The 15,427-nt window shown below is 40.7% G+C and overlaps 1 protein-coding gene and 1 non-coding gene across 4 annotated transcripts in view; both read left to right on the top strand.

Moving 5' to 3' along the window:
* The window catches only part of LOC146499029 (tensin-3-like), a 51,647-nt gene that overhangs the window by 17,078 nt on the left and 19,142 nt on the right, over nucleotides 1-15,427 (top strand). For 2 of the 3 annotated variants that reach the window (XM_085137123.1, XM_085137126.1), the window contains 4 exons: nucleotides 2,292-3,251; nucleotides 7,371-7,498; nucleotides 9,014-9,122; nucleotides 9,209-9,277. In XM_085137123.1, the coding sequence (XP_084993249.1) occupies nucleotides 2,292-3,251; nucleotides 7,371-7,498; nucleotides 9,014-9,122; nucleotides 9,209-9,277 (1,266 nt within the window). The remainder of the gene's footprint in view (nucleotides 1-2,291; nucleotides 3,252-7,370; nucleotides 7,499-9,013; nucleotides 9,123-9,208; nucleotides 9,278-15,427) is intronic. The other variant, XM_085137125.1, reaches the window with a different exon arrangement.
* LOC146499030 (U6atac minor spliceosomal RNA) lies at nucleotides 3,709-3,836 on the top strand. Its single transcript, XR_014870460.1, has one exon. It is a non-coding gene; the product is annotated as a U6atac minor spliceosomal RNA (small nuclear RNA).

Raw genomic sequence — 15,427 nt, 5'->3', positions numbered from 1 at the left:
TACCTTCAAGTTCAAGTTGCAGGTTGCAATTTGTCCAATGTGTCCCCATCCCCCTTTTTCCAGACAATCTCTCCAAAGCCCGCCTCCATGTTTACATTCCCCTCTCCATATTTGGAGAGCTCAAGGTCCTTATGCTTTGTTTGCTTTTTGTTTTTGTTTTTTTGGTGTGTGTGTGTGTGTTTTTCCCCCTTGAAAGTGCATTATGTGTGTTGTACACACTTTTCCACCTGTGTGTTCGTGTGTGTGTGTGTGTGTGTGTGTGTGTGTGTGTGTGTGTGTGTGTGTGTGTGTGTGTGATTGCAAGTCTAGTGAATGATCCACCCTTCAGTTTCCTTTCTCTCCAGTTCCCCCTTTGGACATAAAAATGCATGAGTGCACTCTCTCTCTGCCTACCTGTCGCAGCCTGGACAGGATGCAGGGGGGAGGGCAAAAAAAAAAAGGAGGCAAAGCAGAGCGAATTACGTGTTGACGGCAAAGGCGGGGATTCATAGTGCAGGGACTGAGTGCAAGAGTGACATGAGAGAGGGGAAAGAGAGAGTAGGAGGGGGGACACTGGAGAGCTCTTAGCACCTTAAGAGAAAGAATGTTCTTTGCTTGTCTTCCTGTGGCAGCCTGAGAGACAGTGAGGACTACAAACACTGGAAAAAGAAGAGAAGCTAGCCTAAATCTTTTTTCACTTTGCTTTCACTTCCATCCTTTTCATTCTACCCTCGTCCCTGTGTCTCTTTCCATTCTGCTTGTCATCTGTTCCTCTTTTCCTCTTTCTGTGACTCCGGAGGTTAGGCTTGAGCAAAGCATTTCCATCCTGTTTCTAGTCTGCAGTGGGGCCAGTGAAAGTTTACTCCTAGCAGTCGAAAAAGTAAGCTCGACTTCATTTATTTATTTATTTACTTCTATTAAAGTGATGAAGTTCTGTAAATTGTGGAGTTATGCAGCATGTTTGGAAACTGTGTGCATCTCTCTGTGAGAGAGCTATTAGACCAGCTGTGAGGGTTTACCATGCATGTCTGGTATTTGAGTTTTATTGCCTCTCTGGACTTAAGAGACTATCTTCATACAGCTCTGGTATGCACTGTACGTATTGTTGTACTTACTATACAGGGCAGTCCTGTCGAAGTGCAGCAACCTGTTTTGGAAGATAACTTGCTCTTTTAGTCATACAGTACTGTTTAGTTTTCTGTGTTTCACGGATACAATTTGCAGATATTTTCATTTGGTCTATAACAATATCAAAGACCTAGCTTACTGTCATATGATATGCAGTGTTTAACAAATTTATTAGACTGCTTTTATGTTCTAACCATAAATATTTTATACATAAAAGTATGTTTAAAGTATTGAAAATATAATATGATGCTATATTAAATACTTTAGTGGTTAATCCACCAGCATGGATAAGCTCTTAAATCAAAAAAATATTTTTAATGCTAAAAAAAAACTACCAGTAATGATTGTTAAAGTGAATTACACTCATTCTGTATTGCAAAGCACTCTTTTGTTGTGAAAAGCGCTACCTGAATGAACCTTACTTACCTAATTTGTGACTTGTGCAAAATATAAAACATGAATTCAGTCATTATTAGTTTTACACAGGTTTTCAACAGATTTCTAACATATTTGTTTTTTGTTGTTTTTATGACAGGTTGTCTAATGAATTTGTTAACCACCGTATATGACAAAAAATAGCAATTTGTCCCATTTCTGAAGCTATATCTAAATGAAATTGCAGGAAGACAAATACATTCTCTTGTTGCTACACCCAGTTAAAGGATAGAAAAGCTGTGTGCGTGACCATGCTATCGGTTGTATCTGACCCAAGGTAGACGTCTATGAAAGACACGTCCTTTGTGTGACACATGCATCAACCAGCAAACACAAAGGGGCTCTGTGTTATCTCCATGGAGTGTGTCTGGCGTAATCAGTCATGTACAGTAGTTGTGCAGGCACAGAATCACAGGTAGCAGGAATATGTTCAATTCCAAGGTGCTGTTTTCAGCTTTAAATACAGTTTTCTGAATGCAGCTTTGACCATTTTATGCTGAAATATCACATCTGTGTCCTCTGATTGTGCTGCTGACGTAATACAGTTTAGCAATTTGAAAAAAAAAAATCTGCTTCAAAAGAGGTAATTAGCCAGTTGTCTGTTGTACTCTCCTGTAATGGCAGTTAAACATTAAGAACTCCAGTGGCATAAAAAAGTCAGAAATATGAATGTCATATTATCTCTGACTAAATAACTTTTATTTTGCTTTAAAAAATTGATGGTATAATTCTGTTTTATCTACCCACAGCTCCCCCCCATGCCCTGGACCCTGGAAACATTGTTTTGAGTGGCAGACAGAGGAAGACGAGCAGTGAGGAAGGAGCTTCATTCCCTTTAACTACCTGCAGTGGTAGTTGCAGTGACCGAGCCCCGTCTGCCAGCAGTGATTCTGGCTTGTCTGTTGCCTCACAGGGGCTGACTGGAGCCAGACTGAAGAGAGAAGCCAACCAGGACAAGTGCACCCAAGCAGGGAAGCTGGTCTCTGAGGTGGACTTTGAGCTTCCTCAGCCTCTTCAGGACATCATGACTGAGCTGGCTTCAACTAGTGGAAGAAAGGAGGAGATAACTAGAGATGAGTCTGGATTGGAACACACAATCAATGGAGAGGCTTCGTCCAGCGAGAGGGAGACTGACATATTGGATGATGAGGATGAAGCAGATAGTGGTGCAGTTCCTGCTCTAGACATTCCGAACTCAAGTAGTATTTGCTCCCTCTCGTCCGAAAATCTGCCCAAAACTCAGAATCTAGCCCAAAGTGAGTACTTGACGCACTCCTGGGTACAGCAGCAACAAAAGGCTGCTGTCAGTGATAACTTCATTACAGTTGATGGGGATGGGAAGTCGAGCAGGATAAAGAAAGGGAGGCCACCACCTCTGGCTGCATCTGTGGCTGCTCCAGACACTCCACCTCGAGGACTCAGCAGCAGGGAAGCAGTGCAGAGAGGGCTGGTGCATGAGAATGATGCACATATCATAGATAAAACACAGAACATACACTCTGCTAATACCACACAAACGTCAGCTTGTCAAGACGACGAGCTAGCGTCTTTATCCACAGACATTGATGAGTCCATAGAGCAGCTCAATCAGCTGATTCTGGATTTGGATCCCACCTTTGTTCCTGTTCCTACCTGCTATTCCCCCTTAACTCGCTCTGCTTCCCTACACAGCAATGGCATCAGCAACAAGGGAAGAACTCATCAGTCAGGTAAAAGCAAACACAATGCATGGCACATCAGCTATTACAAGTAATACATTCATCAATGAATGGGAAGCCTCAAATTTGAGCAATTCCTCTCTTATATCCGAGATATCTCCAACACCAGAGGGACATTTTAGAGGTCGACAGTTGTGTGTTGGAGTGAAAGACCAGCACACAGTTGTAACTATGTTCCCCTAAGGATTAAGTTTAATATATTCTGTGAACAAATAAATGGAAATTCCACTTATTGTACACATAGAAGTGTGGCGAATACTACTGTAAAAGTGAAAAATATTGATTAGCATCAGTGTTGACTTTAACATCTAACCTGATCAGAATAGGTCATTTTATAAAATTGTTCTCGAGATTCTTGGCAATCAGAGTACAAATGATGGACGTCAGAATGATGGATAAAAACAAATTTTAAAAAGCCAGATGTAGCAAATACAATACACATTTGTTCGTGTTGTATGAAAAGAGAGAAGGTTAGCACTCCCCTTGACAAGGATAGAATTGACCCTAGTGGCCTGCAACAAACATATGGTTAAGGCATTGCCACCTACAGCGTGGCATCTCTAACCATATTTTTTTGGCTGTAGCTCAGGAGGCAGAGCAGGTCATCTACTGATCAGAAGGTTTGCGGTTTCCTGGCTCCTCCAGTCTGCATGCAAGATACTAACCCCAAATTGGTCTCCAATGCGTTCATTGGAGTATGAATGTGTTTGAATGGTAGTTAGGAAGCACTAAGAAACTTCGAAGACAGTGCTGGTGTGAATGGGTGTGATTGGGTGAATGTGGCATGTTGTATAGAGTGCTTTGAGTAGAAAAGTGCTATATAAGATTCAGTTCATTTACCATTACCACACCTGTGAAAATTGCTTGTGGACAGATGAAACTTGTATTTTATATATCGTTAAGCTCGGTTCAGTCTGAACACATGGAAGCTTTTATAACCCTGCCTGCAGTGCCGATGCACTCTTTGGTTGTGAGCTACATCTGCATTTCTTACAGAAGGTGTGTTTGTAAGTGTATTTCCCGAGAAGGAGGAAGCATTTGATTAAACAGCCTTACATATTCTTGCTATGTAAGCAGTGTAAAATCAGGCCCTCACTGCTTGCTATGCAATGATGTGTTTGCCCTCCAGTCTGTCTTATTTTGAATGGAAATATACAGAGGCAGAAATAAAAGGTTACATGAATAAGGTATGTGTGGTTACAGACATACTCGACTTCTTGCCAGTGAAAGGAATCAAAACAATCCTTTTTCATAATTTAATTTTAATTCAGTCGGGAATGTCAGATGCTCTTGGATAAAGTTAAGATATTATGCATTTGTCAGGAGACAGTTTAGTCTTATTGCAGATTTAGGACTAAGGTTTACTGATTTACTTGTTGTTAAATAGTTACAGACTTTGATGTGGCCCTATCCCCACAGGTTAACTCAGCAGACTACTTGATGGGTGCGTAAGTTTTAATTGGCTTGTTTATATCTGGCATGCTTAACTCTGAAATCTTTGTGTAACGCAATTGAAAGTGGTTGCACAGAGGTTGAACGTGCAACACCCTCAACCGCTATGTGAGCAGATGGTTGCCGCAATTACTTGCAATCTGAATGGGAAAGAATTCAATGCATTTACCAGCCAACCACTGAGTTGGTAGTCATTTTCTATCTGTGGTCAGTGGGTGTTAAGTGTACAAGTGATGTTATCATCCACCAGTGGTTCATGTAAGACCACCCCAACACTTGAGAGCTTGCAAGGTTGACAGCTCCTAAATCGTTCATATCGGTTCTTAAAACGTATGTTTGTAGCTGATAAAGTGTATCAGTAAGCTGGAGGTTGATCTTTCTCAAGGGCCTATTTTGATCAGTAACTAACACTTCACTTGCTTAATTACTGTGGAAATGTTTCGAGGTAGGAACTTGTGAGCAATCAGGAATGCTTTTGAAGTTGCGACACAACACTTTGCTGTCCTTCTCCCTCTCATCATCTTCAGAAGAGAATAGCCCTCTCACAAACACGGTGGGCACGAAGTGATACTCGACACTGCTCCCTCGGCAGCCCCGCTGGTGTGTGACAGACAGTAACTGGATTAGTTTCAGTTGGTCCACTTTAGCTTTGCTTTCATGTGATTCTGAGATGATGAATACTCACAGTGAAAGCTGAGCTCACAGTGTTCCTTGTCACTGTTTATACATGAATCCACAACTCAGGGTGATCTCATGTACAGTATATCTGTATTATGACTCACATCAGTCTGTGGTTGCTATGTTATGGTGTGGTTTTGGTGATTGTGTTGAGTAAGACTGTTTTATAACTTACAATAATCCCAAAATATTTGCCCAAGTATATTTTTTTTAAAAATCCGCCTTTACTTTGTGGTCACAATTGCATGTAAAAATATTTTTCTTCTTTGGTTGAAACATATAGAACTGTGTGTAATCTACTGATGTAATCTCCACAGCATAAAACCCTGATTTCTGGACTCAGTGTCAGTGTTCTGACTGCTGTAATTCGTACCTAGAAGGGATCATGCTGTGGTGAGAGGAAGGAGTGTACTCAGTGTGTACTAGTGTTACTAAGCAATGTTAGCAAGCTGCAGGCAGTGCTGTAAATGTAAACATATAAATATAAAGATAAAAAATTATAGAATTTAACTTTAACAGTGCCTGTTTCAGTGAAAACAACCATGATCCTTCTGTCCCCCCCCCCCCTTTCTTTAGCTGTAGATATGCTTTTTAATGCTTCGAAGTGGTACATTTTAATATGGGAACCTATGGGAATTGACTCACTAGGACAATGACGCGAAATGGGGTCTGAGCCCACAAACTCATCAGGAAAAGTGCTTACAGAGGTCAAGACAGAAGCTATTACCATTGGCTTTGTTTTTCCAACTCGGGAATTGTTTCTTACTTTTTTTTTTTACTTTTTGTGTTCTTTAATGTAGACATTCCACGAATGTCAGTTTGTGACACTACCACTTTGACTTTAAATATCTGTCAACAAATTTGGGTAACTGATTTATAGTTACAATATTTTATTTAAAAAACCAAAAACAGGGATACAATCCTCTATTACAACACATGAGAGAAGAACCTAGTGAATGGTTGTTTGGTGGCGTGGGTTGCTGATGAGTTTTGCACATGGGGAGGCAAGCGCTACCATTGTGAACAAAGCTGTGGAGTTAGATCAGGTTTTGCAAGACTAATACTTTGTAAGACTTTAAAGCTGTTCATTGAAAGAACCAAGCAGTGCTGCCTTTTTGCTCCATCCAGATGTGCGTAGGTTGGATGTTGTTGTTTCTTAAAGTGATGTAATTTCTGGAACTGCAAGGTTAACCATAAGGAAAGGGGAATGCGTTAAGCAATAAGCCAATGGTGAGAGGCTTCATACAGTCTACATTTGATTAGTCAGCTCAGGACGTATCTAGTTGTTTTTCTAAGCTGTGTGCACTCAGCGAGGCCAATACTAAGCTAACTGTTGCAGGCTCTTAGGATGATTTAAGTTACAGTAATATTGTAGGGATCTCATACTTCCTTATCGATTGGTTGACTTTTGGTTCTTTTTGAATCTTTAGCTATCAACTATACTCTCTTCATAGTTCCATACAACAAATGTTGTACTTCTTGAGAAAGATCATTGAAGTATTTCTGTTGTTAGATAAGATCCAGCTCAGGGGGCTATCCACTCATATCTGAAAAGAGAACAACTGATTGTTTCAGCAGATGTTTTCCAGACAAGCCGCTCCAATGTTCCACCATCTGGTCACAGTGAAGTCTTGCTTAGTCATATAAGCTCTGCCCTTATGATAGTCTCCCTGCTTTGTTGTTACATGTATACTAATAGAAGCTTTTTGTCAGAGGCAACATGTCAAAGAGGAATCTTTTCTTTCTTAATTTGCAACCGGTCAGAATAAAGTGCAACTACTGTTCAGTGTTGTTTGTATTAGAATAGACAAAACTTTAAGCATATGCAATGGAGAAGAAAAAGGCATGACTGAATTTGAATCTGTGGTTGACTGCATTTCAGATCATAATCTGACTGACTGTCTGTTCTCTCCCTTTCTTCCTCACACACCACTGCCCTCCCCAACTTCAACCGTCTTTATCACTTTGCTTTCCAATCAGGTTGGATACAACAGAAGCAGGTGACTGATGTTACAGATTATGCTGGTCAACATAGTCCAGTATGGAGAGAGGGTGGACATCCAAGCCTAAGGAGTTCCCCAGGCTACAGTCCTTCCTCGCCCTCTCAGGTAAACACACTTTTTAGGTTTCACTTTAGTAAAATATATACTACAAACTGGGATATATCTGTAAAAACAATTTTATTTAAATCTTAATACATAAAATAACACATAAAATAACAGCACAGCAAACCTGCCAACGATCTAGCCTCAGTTAAGGAGCTTAATCTGAAATGAGATGTAAGCTATAGTAAGTGGGTTATTAGAAATGTAGCATTAAATGAAACAGATAAACTATCAAGAATAGAGCTAAAATATTTGAGCTATAGTATCAGCTAGTGTGACACAAAGGTCATATCACGTTAGCATACCACATTACTATAAATGTAATATGCAAAGCTAAAATATCACCAATGGAACTAAGCAAAAAGCAGCAAATCGTCATCAGCTAATTTGAAACAATGCAAAGAAAATATAAGCAGTGCTAGAGAATCAGCAAATCTAATGCAGTAGGTCACAAAGTCAAGCAGGGGTAAGCTACAAGCATGAGCAAATTGGCTATAAAGCTAACATTGCTTTGGATCATGCATAATCATCTGCTTTCAAAAAGCTACATTCTTTGAAGTAATCACCCTAGAAACCATCCATCCATTCGCTTCCGCTTATTCTTTTCAGGGTCGCTGGAGCCTATCCCAGCTGTCATAGGGCGAGAGGCGGGGTACACCCTGGACAGGTCGCCAGTCTGTCGCAGGGCCAACACACAGGCACAGACAACCATTCGCACTCACTTTCATTCGCACATTCACACCTAGTGACAATTTGGATTATCCAATTAACCTATCCCCACAAGCTCCATGTCTTTGGACGGTGGGAGGAAGCCGGAGTAACTCAGGACCTTCTTGCTGTGCGGCAACAGTGCTAACCACCGTGCCACCATCACCCTAGAAACATGCTATAAATTTTAAAATGCATGCCTGAGTAAAAGTAGTCAAGGTGTCTTCTTCTGAATGTAAGGCATATGCCCAATCAGTAGTCAAACTCGACCCATTCTTTTACATGCACGTCTGGGGTTATTCCAGTGGCTGCTGTTGTTATGCTACCTGCTGGCAACCACATGGCAACCGCATGAAATGCATGAAATGCATGAATGCCCTCTTTCCAAAAGTACGTGCTTCATTCGTCACTAGTGAACGGCCAAAATACCCATGCTTGTGTGGACAGGGCTTTACTCAATTACATCAAGAAAACTAGATGTAGCACTTTCAATTTTGTTACAGACAAGGAGTTAAAGAGATCCTGATTGTGCAACAATGTCTACATCTTAATGTTGATGTTTCTTTGTCTTTGCTCTTATTTTTATTATTATTATCAGTCTTTTAGTTTTGCACTGAGTCTTACAGCTGGGTGGAATGAATGGCCCAAGTGTTTACACCAAAACACAGACTGCAGCCACACACAGATCACAAGACTGATGTCTGCTTGTGTGTGTGTCTTGTCACCTTTTAAGACTTTGGGGGAAAAAATGGGCTTTTTACTTTTCTCCCCTTTTTCATACCTCTTTCTTACTTCTTTCTTTTTAAAAAGCACGGACATCTCTATAAATCCAACAGTGTGGACTATCAAGGACGGACAGTTAGCTCTGACATCGTCCCTCCCACTCCAGCCTTCCCAGTGTCTCCTCCAACGCCTTATGGTAAGAGATCATGTCAGAATGAACACTTGTGTTCGTGAGTGTGTTCGCATTAGGAAGTCTTATCAGTGTTCTCCTTCTCTTTCCAGTGAAACATTTCTCAGAGTTTTCCCAGCTCAGGACAGGCAGGCAGTTTGACCAACACAGCTTGACACAAGGTACATATTGCCAGGAGTGTGTGAGAGACCAAAAACATAGATGAGTGTGTTACTGACAAAAGCACTCAATCCAAACACTTGAGCTCCTGATTGCTGTTGGTCAGGGTTCAAGAGTTGGCTGGAATGTCCTTCTGGCATAGGATACCAAAAACACACACTCATACACATACCTAGCCTATGCTTTGTTGCTATTAGCTGCATATGTGGGCATGGCTTTTGTTTTTGGTCATTTGTGTGTGGTCAGGGTAGATATATGGCTGATTTCTAGACCTTTGTCTTCATTATTTTCATCTATGTCTTTATATTATTTAAACCAAAAGGATTTCGATATCTTGTCATGCAGGACAGCTGATGCTGGATATCCGCTAATAATAGTTTCTCGGTAACAGAGGAAGAGACCACTGCTGGCAGGATGTCCACTCATGTCCTGTTCTGGGAGGGGACAGGGGGAGAGGGGAGGGTCTTTTGTTGTTGGGACATCCTGCTTGAGGAGGTGTGTACCACATAGCTGCTGGAGGAATTTATTGTGCTGTCAGAAATCAGCAAAAATGAGCATTTAATCATACTAAGGCAACATGGTGATGTTGTCTCAAGGCCAACCGCACATTATATGTACAGGAGTTGCTGTGCTATTCAAAACTATGCTGTGAAGATCCTGGTGCACAGTTCTTGTGCTGATGGCAATGCCAGAGGTGGTTTGGAACACTGGTTGCAATGGTGATATCCTATTATAGAGATAGTAATTAAAGTGATATTTATGGTGGCATTTTGCATTGTATGGCAGGCAGATTAGTTTGAGCTTTCAAACAGCGGGTCTGCCTGTTTATTGTAAACACGTTTTTCAAAGCAGAGCGGCAGCAGGATGGAGTAATAGCTGCTGAAAGAGTAATCATCAGTTATGTAAAAAAATGCTTTTTTTTTTCTTTACTGCATGGATGAATTAACAAACAACACCAAATATCTTTCGCTCGGGGATCAGACAACAGTTTCCTGTTACCCATATTAAAATTAAACTGCAGTCTGGGAAACAGTTTGCCTTGTCTGGACAAAACAATGACGTACCTCATTTGAAATATTTGAAAAACCTGAGGCTACTGCTGTGGACAGCATCAGGCAGCTAAAAAACAACGGCGCACCCAGTCAGACACACTAACGCTCCAGTTACGACTACCAAGGTATTCACAACAGATCCTGGTGTGTCATATGTGCTGGTATTTTTATGAAGCTCGTAGAATTATAGTGTACATTTTAATATTCCAGTGAATTTGCTAGACTTTTTTAAAGACTACTCTATTTTGAGTCTAAAAGGAAAACTGAGTCTATTAAACTAACATGTGAAAGTTCTTTTTATTTAAATAAATAGAAATTAGGGGGAATCGTCTTTTGCTTCTTTGCCAAGAGTTTAGTGAGATGCTATTACTCATTCGATATCTCTGGAGTTAGAGGGCAGTTAGCACTTGAGCAAAAGTATGCAAAGATAAAAAAGCAGCAACACATAGGCAATATAGAGTTAGACAGATAATAAACCAGAATATGAATTTGAAAGTCTTACCTAACCATAAACATGATCTAACTATAGTGTTTCTCATTTCCTAATAAAGAAAAGACAAGAAATGTAAAAAAAAAAGGTAAAGCAGTCACAGAATTTGCCAGTTACACTTAATGCAATTACTAGCACCCTAATAGCACAAAAGCCAAATCTAAAAGTATAATATAAAGCAGAAAACAACATATTGTTTCTTTCTTAAAGCTAAATAGCCAAAAGAGAAGAGCTGCTGCATCATAAAGCTGAACCAAAACTATAAAGTTGGGGACCATACCCAGAAATGATAGTAGGGTAAAACACATGATAGAACTAGGGTTGATTTCAGAGTTAGGTGGTAATTATTCAAACATTGCATATAACATATGGGATGTCGTTATAAAAAGTGTTTTAACCAGTCAATGCATTGCGTATATGCTACTATATGAGTGCCTACAGAGATTTCTTACCAAAACAGAGATACCCCACACATGCTATATGCTTTAAGGCTGTTGAGTAACAACACTAAGATTTTTAAAATGGACAGCGGACTCACATCTGAGCCTTTGGGAAACCAACATTACAGTACCAGGCAATCATCAACCTAAAGATGAACTCTGCTGTGGTTTCTGCACTTGTGTACTTTCATATCCTCGTGATGGCAAGCTCAAATTCAAGTGTTATGTAATGATAATTTCTGTGTGTACTTTTGGATGAATCAAAATAAACACTGATATATATACAGAAGGTCTCAGCCAGCGGAAGCAGGCTTTAGCCAAGGAATGTAGATGTAGTTACGAGCTGAGGTTTAACATAGTCAGATGGTTTGCTCAGATAGACACTTGACTTTCTGAACCTCAAGGGTGAAAGGTCAGGAGAAAGTCAGAGGGTATAGCACAGAGGGGAGCACGACCTCTTCAAATGGTTGCTTTTTGTTTTGCTTAGTGAATAGGAGTGAGCTAAAGGGTCTTTAGCTAAATATTTCAACTGTCATTGTGTAGACATGCAGTATAATGATCCAGGTGTCAACAAAAGACTGAAAGTTGCCTTTGCTTTGAGAGTGATTGACAGGCTGTAGTATGCACTGTGTCATGCAAAATAGCTTGCATAATGAATAATGTGATAATTTCACTCATTACACATGTGTCTCATAGAAGTTATGATTATATACAAGATGGATATACAAAGCAACTAAAGTACTTTGCTTAGTTTGTCACACTTGGGGTGTCCCAGTGCATCTCAGCTTGGAGTCTGATAGTCAAAGAAGACTGTTTTCTCATTTGAAGTAATTTATATTTGGCCATAAAACTCCACATTCTTCCACATGCAGAGCAACAGCAAGATCCCATTACAGAACAGAGCAGTCATCACTGATAAGAGACATGACAAAGATGAAATCATTAACACCAAAAAGCAGCTGGAGGTGGGTTTCAAAGTGGCTTGCAGGCTGAGCTTGAGTGACTATGCATGCCTGAGCTAATGCAACACTCGATAACTCTTTTTGATGCTTTTTAAGGCGTGTGTAGATGAATAATTGAAGTCAGCAATTCAAGTCAACTTCATCCCTGTAAATGTTACACCAGTGTATAGCAAATTGAGCAGTAAAGCTAGCATGCATTTTACAAATAAAGAAGGAAAAAGAAAAAACAAACAATAGAGATAAAACTAAAATCCATTCCATCTCATTTCCTGTCAAAACCAGGCATGCAGCGCATGCTTCATTTCAAGCAAAAGTAAACACAATTCAATTCATCAGGAGCTTTATGGTGTAATTTACGAGGTGCTAAGATTAGACACATGGCAGGAGACACTGTCAGTGTGTCTGCATGCCTTTTCCTTTGCATTTGTAGTGAGCAGATGGTGGGAGTGGACACACATGCCCTGACAGAGAGCTCATAGAAAGTCTTCAAACCCCACCACCTCCTCCTCTCTCTCTATGGTCCATAAAAGGCCACAAGTGACCTCTGACCCCTCTGGTATCCACTCTGATTGGGGGAAAGTGCTCACAGTAGCTGAGCTGGAACAATGCTCAGTGGTCAGTAAGAGGGAGGGAGTGGGGGGTTGGGAGAGCGGGGGGGGATTCCCTACCTCTTCTTTCTTCCTCCCTCTCTTTTCTGTCCCTCCCTTCATACAAACCCAGAAGTTGTGCGGAGTCAGAAACACGCCAGGAACAAACAGGGGAGCTCATTTTTCCATCTGGGATACGAAAGGAATTGGGCATGGCAGCGAAACTATCCAGCCCCTGAACACACACACACACACACACACACAAGAAACCTCCAGTGAGTTGAGTTCACATTGCTTTGTTGCATACAGAAGTGAAAAAAGGGAGAGAGAGAGGAGGAGGAGATTCTTGGTCACAGGGAGGCTTTCATTCACACAGGGAGGCAGAGCGTAGTAGAAAGAGATAGAGGTTTTTGGAACAGGAAGGGGAGATCCTGGAAGTTTGGGGGTAAACAGGAAACCTACAAACAGGGGGACAACTTCTGAGAGTGTCACCGTCATGACTGCATCTCTTGGTATGTACGCGCACACACACAGATGCCAGAAAGCCTGAATGATTGTGTATGATTGAATAGTTTTGCTCACAAGTGTGCGTACACACCGGCTGCAACCACCTACAGTCATGATACACCGGTGAGCTTTTAACAGGTTTCCTTGTGTTCTTTATTTTTATTTTCTCAGTTTTCCTTATATTCTGTCTCTTGTTTATGAAATGTTATCTCTCCCTCAGTCCCTCACGGAATTTTTAAGGAGGCGCACATGCAGAGAAACACTTCCCCTCTCTTCTCTCTAATCCAGGTCTCTGGTATTTGCCAACACTTCCTGGAATTTTTCCTTTTTCAGCCACCCCCATCCCTCCTTAAAAACCCCACATTCTGTCTCTTTTTGTGCATGAAAAAACGATTTAGCGTGCAGCCCGTCTGACATCTCACACTTGGTGGGATGGTGAGGTGGTTTGTTCCATTGCCGTGTTCATGATGTCATCCCTTTAAAGGCTATTATGGCCTGTGTTGTGCAGTCATGGAGGCTGATGTATTGGTGGTTAACCGAAGGAGGCCCCGTTTCCCCCTTTTTTCTGCCCTACTGACCTGGGTTGACCTGGAAAGTCTTTGAAGATTTTCATTTTTTGGGGGGTGCTTATTGCTCCCAGCATTCCCCCGGGATGTCACACTCAACAAAATAAGCCACAAGTAAACTTCAGCAATTTTTATTTTTCCTCCAGGAACAATCTTTGTCTTGGTTTTAATTTCTAAGTGTTGAAGTCAGGTTTTGAACTTGGAGTAAGTACAGCTGGTCTTTTTGATATTTTTATAATACTGGATAAATGAAATTACAAAATGGCACATCCTTTGAATTTGATGCATTTTACTGCTATTTCTGGACATTTGATAAGCAAAAATATATGAAAAGCTTAAGGAAATGAGATACAAATTTACAAAACCGGTCACCAGGACTTCTTCAGTGCGGTGGAAATAACCCGTCTACCTGCTTTGCAACAGTGAAGGAAAGTTAGGCACAGACATAACTAGAGAAGAGTGGCACATTAAAAGAAAATCACCTGCTTCGTTATCAAAATCACCCCTTGAAAGCCTACTAGGAGTAACCCTTTTATGAAATGGGTGGTTTCTTTGCCATATTTAAGGCCAGCTTATAGAAAAATTTGACTGAGTTTACATCAGAAGTTAGTGAGGGGGATCTCTGCCTATGCAGCTATCCTAGAAAAAAATATTCTAATTATCATCAAACAAAATCTTTATTTATGTATACAGAGGTGTCAAAACTGATCATTGAGGGTACTTCTTTATGGTGGTAAGAGTTCAGGTCTTGAGTGTATCATATGCCTCCAGAACAGCTTCAGTGTGTCTTGACTTGGATTTTCCACATCTCCGTAGAGAAGTGATCCATCATTTTACTGGTATAGAGTTTTTCCAAACACAGTGGTTCACAGTCTCCCATAGGCAATCAACTGGGTTGAGATCCAGTTTTATGATTCACATGATTTGGATTTCACATCATTCACATGATTTGGATTTTCAGTGAGTCTTTGTTCCTATATGAACAGGGGGCATTGTATATCGTAAAAGAGAGCACTACCTTGGGCACAGAATAAAGGTGATCCCTCAGAACAACACTGGGTTGATTTGTAGTGCAGTTTTGGTTCACTTGTCCCTTCAGGATAGACAGGAAACTGCCCCCAACAGCATGATGACCAGATCCCTAAATAATAGGGGTCAAAAGGGTCACTGTTTTCCCTTTATTTTGTTACCCACCTGTGGTTAATGAAAACAGTCCAACATTTATGGGTAAAGAGAGATAGTCTGTCAGGCGTAGGCAAAGAACAGGTGTAATTCCATTACAAAATGTTAAATTGCTTTAAACTGCAGACAAGAGTAAAATACCAAAAGCACGAAATGTCTCAATAGAAACATGAAAACTCAACACCACAGAGAAAGAACAGCTACAAACTAACAAATAAACAGAGTCATCTCTCTATGACGATTGTTATGATGCTGTTATGGTTGATGCATTGGTAATTGTTGGCATGATGTCAACAGTGCCCTGTAGTCAGGATAAAAGTGAAAGAAGTGGTTTCAAAGTTTTTGGCACAGTGTCTTTTCCAACGA

The sequence above is a fragment of the Neolamprologus multifasciatus genome, chromosome 17, assembly GCF_963576455.1.
Source record: "Neolamprologus multifasciatus chromosome 17, fNeoMul1.2, whole genome shotgun sequence".
Classification (NCBI taxonomy): domain Eukaryota; kingdom Metazoa; phylum Chordata; class Actinopteri; order Cichliformes; family Cichlidae; genus Neolamprologus; species Neolamprologus multifasciatus.
Note: the sequence above shows the minus strand (reverse complement) of the source record. Positions and strands in the feature narration are given on the sequence as shown.